This window comes from Pygoscelis adeliae, unplaced genomic scaffold, assembly GCF_000699105.1.
Source record: "Pygoscelis adeliae isolate BGI_AS28 unplaced genomic scaffold, ASM69910v1 Scaffold83, whole genome shotgun sequence".
Classification (NCBI taxonomy): domain Eukaryota; kingdom Metazoa; phylum Chordata; class Aves; order Sphenisciformes; family Spheniscidae; genus Pygoscelis; species Pygoscelis adeliae.
The window spans coordinates 3,677,942-3,687,824 of record NW_008824467.1 but is presented as its reverse complement, the minus strand read 5'-3'; the positions used below and the strand labels follow the sequence as shown (position 1 = coordinate 3,687,824).

The window sequence follows — 9,883 nt, the reverse complement described above, 5'->3', positions numbered from 1 at the left end:
CCCTGTATTATCAACACTGTTTCCAGCACAAATCCGAAGCATAGACCCGTACTAGCTACTATGAAGAAAATTAACTCTATCCCAGCCAAAACCAGCACAGATTTGTATAGTGTTAAATATCACAGATCTACTGCAGTATCTGATGAAGATTAAGAATGTAATGCGTAGTATCCCCAGTGTCACCCAAACTGGGAATACTTTTATGCTGATTTTTGCACAAGAGTAATTGTATGTGAGTAAAACTAAGGTAATCTTCACCCCGATAAGTTGTAATGTATCACTAAGTAAAATATGAAAAGCAAGAACCTTGTTCATAGAGCATAAATGATATCTGAGGGAGAATGGCATTACTCGAGCAGGTCCAGAATGTTGAATTTTGCAATTCTGACAAATTACATTTTTTCAACTAAAAATCTTTCACTTTTTCCATATATTTTAACTAGTAGCAGTCATAATTCCTTCATATAAGGTTATGATTTCAATCACATCAAAGGAATTATTTCTTATGTTTGGGCAGAGGAGGACATAGTAACACGAAAGAACCGCTGGGTCACTAGAACCAGTCTTCAGCTTTCTCTGGCAACACTGTCATAAACTTACATCAAATAAAGTTAATAAAATAAAATAAAGTTAACAATTACTGCATAATTCTATGTACGGTCCCCTCAAATGCCAAGTATACAATGACTGCTACTGACATCAGTGTATTTTGTATTGACCCATAAAGTTTTAGGTAGGAAGAGAATCAGATCCAAAGAAAGACGTGGGCATTTTAATAGGTCAGAGGAAAATTAGAAAAACCTTTGACTAGGTTGACTGTCTCATCACAGCAAACACCTTAAACAGTCTTTATCAGAATCATGTAGAAACCTCAGGGTTATATATTTTCCTTCTCTTACATTCTAATGAACCTTTGCGCATGCGCATGCACACACACTAGCGATTTCTCTCTTATTCTCGTGTAATTGATATAGGTACATCTTTGAAGAAAGTTTTAGCTTTGTCTAACCAACACTTTAAACAGTGAGAAAAATGTTTGTTAGAAAATTCCCAGTTCTAGCCCATTTGTGTACATTAGAAAACGGTGGCTTTTTAGCCTGGTATATTTGGTTTTGAGTGTTCTTGCCTTGTCCTTTTGTCTGGCTGCATCCATGTTTAATGAAGGTGTACCCACCAGCCTCTGGGCTGCAGATAGTATGGGGGAGAGGGTACTGCTATACGTGCAGCTGGTCCTCTGATGGAACAAGCTTCATACTTGGATGTTTCTGAGTGTGCATTACTCATAAGACATTTAAGCCAGGCTGCTGTGATGTTAGATTTTACAGACTTACGAAGTCTTGAAGCTGCCAGAAGTGGGGGTACATGCCAATATTTGTGTGTTCAAAGCTTGCAAATAGTTTCTTGAGATAGGAGGATGCATAAAGACATGGGTCGTGCTCAGCTATGACAAGATAAAGCATCCTGACGTAGAAAACTATGGATTTCCTACATCTCAGTGATCTTTATTTAAGTTTAATTAAATATTAGATTATTCTTTTCACATGACCAAAGGAAAAGATTAGTCTCTAGGACTAATCAAAGGAGACTCCTCCAGCCAGGAACTGTGGAGAAAATGCAGTGCTGAGCTGGAAAAATGTGAGGGTTTTAATGTGTGGTTAATCTGCTAAAAATATTGTTGGAAACATAAGAATGTTTTTTCCTTTTATCTTTCAGTGAAAAACAGATCCAACAGTAAGATACTACAAATTATCCAATATTTTTGCCCAACTTGAGTACTTTGTCTTAACAGATTTCTAAAATGATTTATAATTGAGCAGTACAAAACAACATTTAGCACAAGAGAAAATACAACATGAGATGTTGGTTTGATTTCATTTGCTTTCCCTTAAAGAATAACGGGAAGCCTCATAGAAAACATTTTATTTGGAAAGAGCCTGAAGCAAGGCTTTTTGGCACTCAACACAGGATGTCAGTTTGGTCCTTTCTGACACCTTTTTTATATGTAAATATAATGGAAACCCAGTAAAAAGGAGAAAAAAGACTTACCTTTACCTTGAGTGTAAAGTTAGGGATCAGCCTTAGAAAATCCTGTGACTGGACTGATTTAGTGTTGGGGCGCTAGAAAATCTAGATTAATTTCCTTCTCTTTCTGACTTGCTGTGTTATGCTCAGCAGATCACTTCATCTCTCTCTATATCTTTTGTCCTCTTAGACTGATTTGTTCTCTTTTGTCTTTTTACACAGTCCAGCCCAGATTGAGAAACCAGGATCTCTGGGTACTATTGTAATGCAAGAAGTTGTTGCTTCATGTTTAAAGCTTTTTGAGACATTTGTAATTTATGTAACAGTAAAGTTAGGTATTACAATTGAAATAACATTTCTTTTAGAATACTTGTTAATTTAGTCCAATTTACATGAATCACCTTTATTAAATGACCCACATAACAACAACTGTGATGTCACAAACAGAAAGCTTATGACTTCAAACACTGAGTGATGAACAGGCAGAATGAGTATACAACATCAAGTGTAGTACTGAAGGCAAATAAAGGGAAAACTTCTCAGAGTGAAGTGGGGGTTTGCATAAATAAGGGCTTACACAGCCAGGAACTCTTGAATCTGAGATACTAGATTAACCAGTATCTTTCTGCAAGCTAAAATTAGTTTGTTCTTTTTTGACACTGACAGCCCGATCCGTAGCTGGGCTTCCACCAGGCTGTTGTATTTGGATGCCACCATTTTGGAGCCATATGTTTCCCCCTTCATTTAATGTATCTTTGTGGCCTGTCATACACTTCCTCAGGCAGAGCAACCCACGCAGACGTGCTCATAACTCTGTTATGTGAGTCCTGATTTTGTAAGCACTCTCCAATTATAGATGATCTCTCCAAAGAGCCTCCTGGATGTAAGCCTCTGCCACCTCAAGCAAGTACTTCATATAAACCCTTTTCATATCTTTATCAAGCACTGTTTCAAAAATAGTAAAGGAATCAGTTGTTCCCACTAATTATTTTACTTGTTTATGGTCCTCCCTCCTATATCCAGACATGAAAATTGTCTCTGCCTTTAGAGGGAGTCAAGTATGTCCAAGGGGTATTTCTTTGAGATGTATAAGCTTGAAAGCTCTGTGACCTTTGTTTTAGCTCTGTGTTTATCTGGTGCAAGGATTTATCTTGTCCCTTTCTGTGCTGGCAGATGAGAACAGTGACAGTAAGCCAGCCATATAGTTTAAATGGAGTTTACAGTCTGACACAGCTGCACATGGAGAGGCTGTCATATCAGTCAGCATTCATAAACTGTACATAAAGTGATTCCCCAAATTCTCACAACTGTTCCTGTATTTTGTTGATTGAATAAGCACGGTTGTGTCCTGGCAGCAGGAGGCTTCATGCAGTATGTTCTTCCACAAGGTAAACTCTGTTTTTTTTCAGCTGGGAGGTCTCCATGTGGAATTCTAGCTAAGTCAAAAGCAGTAGTGTTGAGGATTCATTGGAAACAGCCAATTTAATCCCCCAGCTAGCGCAAGTATGTTTTGTTCAAGTTGGTCAAGGAATCCAGGCTTATAAAATGACCTTATAATGGGTTTTGAGGAATTGTTTACATGAGAGAATCAGGAGAGATGAAAAACAGAGAGGGTCAGTCTTCAGAAACGGGCTGCATACAGGAAATAGGAAACGTATGTGTCAACTTTGCTTCCAAGTTCCAACACTGACATGAAAGAAGACATAAAGAAGGCCATTTCAGGGAAGAAGTTTCCACTTGCCTGTATAGGTTGAATCACACATGGCAACTAAGAAAAGGCAGCATTAGTGAAACATGGATAATAATGCTATTGTTGCAATTTCTGGTTAGGTTAAGCTTAAAGACGGTGTGCAAGGGTTCCAGTTCCCTCATCGGGACAGGAAGATAAGAGATGTACTGAGCTATTTGCACTCTTGTCATTCTGGTCTATTTTGGATAAAGTTAAGCTCTCAGCCTGATGCTGAACTAGCCATAGTATTTCACTTGCTTTTAATTAAATTGAACTCATCCATTAGTTGCAAGTGTCCTGTCATTGCAGTTCATGAGATTTAAAGTATTTAAAGTTTTTAAAGTATTGTACGCAGTGGAACCGCAGAGGAGAGGAATGTTTTCCCACAGCTATATGCAATGACCAACTGTACCTCCCACTTTATTAAATAACATGTTGCAACCTTTTTAAAAGAAAAAAGTAAGAAAGTTTTATGTTCTCAAAAGAAATGTTAAATCCCAATCCTGATTTACTTTCACATCTTTACCACCGAGCTTGAGAAAAGATTTGAACTGCTCATATGCCTTTTCATTTCACACTGAATTTATAGGAAGTTTCCAAATAATAACGGTCAACTTGGCAGGAATAAATGTAGACCAAATGGTGTAATCCCCACAAGGAAGCATAATTCTCTTATGAAGTATTTACAATAGCAAGCTTGGAAATCCAACAATAGGTTATATTGTTAATAGGTTGTTTATAGCATCTTTTATTGACTGATTCATTCTTAATGGTAACAGATTTAGTCACCTAACATTCTTCATGTGGCAGGCAGTTCGATGTCCACTGTTGCTTTAAGAATCCTCTCAGGTAGCAGAAAGTATCATTCTGACATAAATCAATAAATAGGACATAAATAGGACCTTGCAAAGTTCAGAAGTTCCCTGAAATGTAGCTGAACTTTCTGATGCTCCCTTCCTGTGACCTTCCAATAACCCTTATCTCCCCTGCCTTCGTGACCCTTTAATGTTTCCCTGGCTCTCCATTCCCTTCATCCTCCTAAAGAGCTTGGCTACTTCCCAACTTGGATTCATCCAACAGGCCACCCTCCTTGGAAACTCTCCCAGTCTTTGAAAGGCCCTTGCAGTAGAGTAGCCTCAATGCTAGTTTGCAAATTTAAATTTCACATACTGTTGAACCATTCACCTAACTGAATCACATGCACGACCTGGTTGAAACTGGGAAACTTCTGCAGTGGCAAGTTGTGGTACAAAGTGATCAGCCTTCTATAAAGTTAAGATCAGAAAATTTAAGCCTTCTAAAAGCAAACCAAGGGAAAGGCTTTGGGATTTGTTGTACAAATAGCTTTTGTAATACTTTCTACACAGTTAGCAGTTTTTTGTATTACGGGAACATTGCTGGTGAGGCCAAAAATTATTTCTTTAAAATGGGATAGCACCTGTTTGAAGACAGCTAGCTGCCCCAGTATTATTAATTGCTACTGTCCAAACTCTTTGTAACCTTTGTTTCTTTGTTAGTTTGCAGTATGCTTTACCAGTGGATATTACACAATTATACATTGTGTAGGACTCAGGCAAAAAAAGTTCTGATATCTGAAACAAACCTTCTAGTGCTACAGTTTTATGTATCCTTTAACATACATTATACGCTTATGTGATAGCTTCAGACATGAGAAGATGCTGCAGCCTTGTACTTCACTATATTTTTTCGCAGACTGTAGTTATCTAATAGAGTTTTAGAGGAGGTGTTAACTTTGAGTGCTAAGCATAATGTCCCTCAAGAATTTTATTTTTAACAGCTAACTGCAACATACTTGTTCACAGAGATTTGTTCCAGTACAAATCACAGATTGGTTCTGATGGTCCTCACATCCTCCAATTTGCATACAATCAAATCTGAGCTTCATAGGAGATTTTGTAAAATAAGCAAGTGTCACAAGTGTCCTTGGAATATGCAACTTTGTGAACATTTAAGCAAGCAATGTGAATGCAGCAATCTAAACATCTTTGTGTGCCTGGCAAGAGGATGACTAATCATGTGAACCTGGTGACAACTTTTTTTTTTTCACTGATGCCCATGTCCTTAAGGTATCCTCTAGAATATTAATGAGAGATTAGAATCAGCTCAGTGCTTCTCAGTGGTGCAGGCAAAGCTTAAGTTTGTCATCTCAAGGGCAATGACAAAACTGTGTCCTCGCCCTTGGGTGTAGTAAAATTCAGCCCCTGGTTCAGTGGTGGGAGTGATAAGGGTGAGAAGGTTGTTGAGTGGGAGCAAAGTCTTCCATGGTGACATGAAAAGAGAGCAGTTCAGAGCAGACCCAAGTTGGTTGGTGGCAGAGAAAGTGACCTGAGATGGGTCAGTGGGATCTTTGGGTAGATAAATTTGGGAGTTAGGAATCCTCTAAAAGTTTGGAAGGGTTGAGATAAAGTTTGGAATATTTGGTAAGGGCAAGGTGACTCTTAAGTCAAAGCAAGAGTTGCCAACCCCAGAGCAGTGGCCATTACACCATGACCCTATCCTTGGTGGCAAAATGAGCAATAATCAGCTGTTTCTTCTCTTATAGAGAAAATAGACAATGGTGACCTTGCTGTCCTTGGCAGTCGCCTGTCTAAGCAACCTCTTGCTTGCTTACGACTAAAGCTAATCTGCTTATTTTGTATTCTTGCAATAAAACAATAGCCTCTACCATAGCATGGTTACAGTCTGAATTTTATTTTCTGATCCTTGGAGGACAAGCACAAAAGATTGTCACTGTGAGAAAAGAACATTTAAGTGATACAACATGAAGTTGTCTGTATACAGGGATAGACTGCAAATTGAAAAACTGAAATATGTTTAGCACTGTCTTCTTGAGACTAAACAAACACAGGGCCCTCAGCTTCTCCTCAGATGGCATGTGCTTCAGCCCCCAAAACGTGTCAGTAGCCCTTACTGATAAATTTGCTCCATTTTATCCATTTTATTAATATCTCTCCTGTACTGGAAGAATCAAGACTGGTCATAGAATTTGAGATACCATCTCACAAGTGCTGAGTAAAGGGGCCTAATCACTTCCTTCAACTTACAGACTGGGAACATTTTCCTTGCTGACTGTCCCTTTGGAGGTTGGACATTAACAACCCTCTACTAAGGGACTTATTTTCATTTCTCTTGAGACAGGGAAATTATGTTTAACTATCAACATAAATGGCTTAGAAATTAAAGACTGTGTCAGAAATATCAGTTCTGCCAATAACTGAAAATAAAGCACATTGATTATACTCAAACCCACATGTATTTCAGCAGCTTCAGTTTGTGCAAACCCATCTTCTTTCAAGTCTTCCATGACTTTACACCTTCTGAGGCTAGAATTTCAGATTTACATTGTTCAGCTGATCATGAGGGGTAGGATATATTTGATGTTATTTGTCTCCTATTTAAAAATATAACAGAGTAGTAAGGTAAACTGGTCCTTGTGATAAACCACTGGTTGGTAACCTTAACAGGAGAAATGCTTTTATTAATATGTACTGATTTAATTTGTTTCAGGATCATGTAAGATCAAAAGGCAAAACAAAAACACACAGAAACCCTCTTTTCCTACTGAAATGGCCATTAGGTGCAGTTTTCCAGCATTGAAGTCCCTAGTATATTCCAGCCCATGAAACTGAATTAAGAAGATGGAGCATCATGCTGAATAACAGACTTTCCCAAGCCCTTTATGTGTAGGAGAGAGAAAAGTTTCTTGAAATGTTGTACCCTTCATGGAAAAAAATGTCAAGAAAAAGAATGTGAACAAAACCTGTAACACTCTGGCAAGTGCTGTAGAGGCCTCTGCTAGAGTCTCTAGCATCTTGCCTTCAGAGCAGGTTTCACCATCTAATGTGTCAGATCTTCCCAGAATTTTGTCTGAAGTAGTACATCTAGAAACTGGATCCCAGAAAAGGCGACCAGGCACTGCAATAATATCAAAACGGTCAGATTCTTCAAACATGTCTCGGACGCCACTGAATCGGCCTGTCATCCCACCAAGAAGACCTTGCTTCAGGGTATGCTATATCTGTGGCAGAGAATTTGGGTCACAGTCTATTTCTATACATGAACCCCAATGCCTAGAGAAGTGGCATATTGAAAATAATCAGCTACCAAGGCATCTCAGAAGAGTGGAGCCCAGGAAACCTGAGGTCCTTACTGGTCGTTCCTGTACGCTTACAGCTGAAAATGAGGCAGCTTATCATAGTGCTCAAGCCCAGCTCCTGCCCTGTGGAAACTGTGGCCGAACCTTCCTTCCTGACCGTCTCATTGTGCACCAAAAGTGTTGCAGAGGAGGTAGCAGCAGTGTGGGGCCGTCAAGCTCTAGTCCCCGTAAATCTGGTAAAGGCCCAGGCTCTGGGTCTGGCTCAGCAAGTGATGATCCATCTAAGACCTGTCGAGGAAAAAGTGGGGCTGCACCAGACGTATTAGACAAGGTAAATCGCTAAGCATGTGCTGTATGAAAGGGTGTGGATGCATTTTGATGCTAGGCATGCCAGGGGATACGGGGTTCCCACCAAATTTAAAATCACTTTCCTTCAGAAGGATCTTTTGGCTCTGTGCAAATGTTTCTCTGCTGAATAGTAGGTAAAGGAAAGGGCAATACCGTGTGCGTAAGAGAAACTACTTATTCCGATTTCTTTTGATTTTCTTGTTGAAAGGGAGTAGTTGGGTTCTCATACTCTCTGGTCCTGTGAGAGTTATGTCCCCAAAAGGGACCATTGTGTGCTATAGTTCCCTAGGAGATTCTGTTGAGCAGCTTAGGCAAGCTTTGAATGTTACATGTTTTAGCAGGTATTAGGTATTTTTATTTAGTTAACATGAAATACAATCCTGTAAGCACTCCAGTGATCTTCATTTTTTTACTGTTATTCTTAACCTTGGCATGGAACACAAGTTTACTGAGGACTGCATGTTCAAAGGCAGCAACTCAGAGTATAACAACAACAAAATAAATAAGACTGCACATTTCTTTCCACTGAATTTGATTCAAGATCCAAGAATAAAGAAGCTGATTCACATTATCCAAAAGCTACACAAAGTTTTGGAAAATGGCATATTTTTTCTTCATTTGTTTCTGCACAAGCTGTCTTTTGGCCAGGAGTTTTGCAAAAAGATAGATGTCTAAATTTAGGCCCAGTGTCTAAAATAAAAGGCTTTTTTTTTTTCAATGGGAGTTGGACTCCTGATTGCCTACATTATGTTTGAAAATGGGATTTAGCTTTCTCAGTCACCAAAGGAATTGCAGAGCATTTCTAAAAAAGTTTTAAAAGTCAAAGCATGCTATATTTCAGTTTTCCAGCTTCTGAATAAAATGGAGATAATAGCATTACCCTAACAAACATGAGAATAAAGACAATGTGAGGCATTTTTATATTATGCTATTTGAGGCCACTAATTGATAGATATTGGCAAATTAGGTCCACTCCTCAGGTCTTCTATCAGCAAATTTCAAATAACCCACAAACTGTTCAAAGTGGATCAGGTGGATCTATAGCTATAAGAAAGGAGATGTTCTTGTTGTGTTACACTACATTGTACCATTTACCAAAGAACTGGCATTGCTCTAAAGGTGATTGTTCAATGAAAGGCATGGGTGTGAGGCAGACAGTTTTGTCCATCACACATAATTCTGTATGTTTAGAAAAAAAAGGGGGTGGGGGGGGAATGTCCATAGTTATGTCATAAAAAAACAGGTTTAGAGTGTGGTTTGGCATTGAGAGCAACTCTGTAAAAATGTTGCCCTCTTGCACAACATATCTGCTCCCTGTGTGGATTCAGTCACATCTGCTGACTTGTTGAACAACAACATTATTACCATTTTTTACTTCTGTGAGCTTGCAGGGCCAGAATGAAATGTGTTTGAATCTGTTCTTCCTTCTGTGTGAGCAACAGGTTTCATCATTTAATTCCAAACAGTTACAGTTCATCAGTTGCAGCAGAACTAATGAGGCTGTACAGCTTGCATTTTGTAATTGACTCTGAAGGACTTTATTATTAACGATGACTTTCAGGAATGGATGATGGATTTTGCCTCTCTGACGTCCTTTATTTTATTTTATTTAGAGCTGTCCTTTTGTACTGAGGTACACATTAAAGGCACAGATAAGAATGGAAAGA

The 9,883-nt window shown here is 38.8% G+C and overlaps 1 protein-coding gene across 1 annotated transcript in view; it reads left to right on the top strand.

Moving 5' to 3' along the window:
- Nucleotides 1-7,494: 7,494 nt before the first annotated feature.
- The window catches only part of LOC103914481 (zinc finger protein 474-like), a 12,016-nt gene continuing 9,627 nt past the window's right edge, over nt 7,495-9,883 (top strand). The window contains exon 1 of the mRNA XM_009321119.1: nt 7,495-8,199. Coding sequence (XP_009319394.1) covers nt 7,495-8,199 — 705 coding nt within the window. The remainder of the gene's footprint in view (nt 8,200-9,883) is intronic.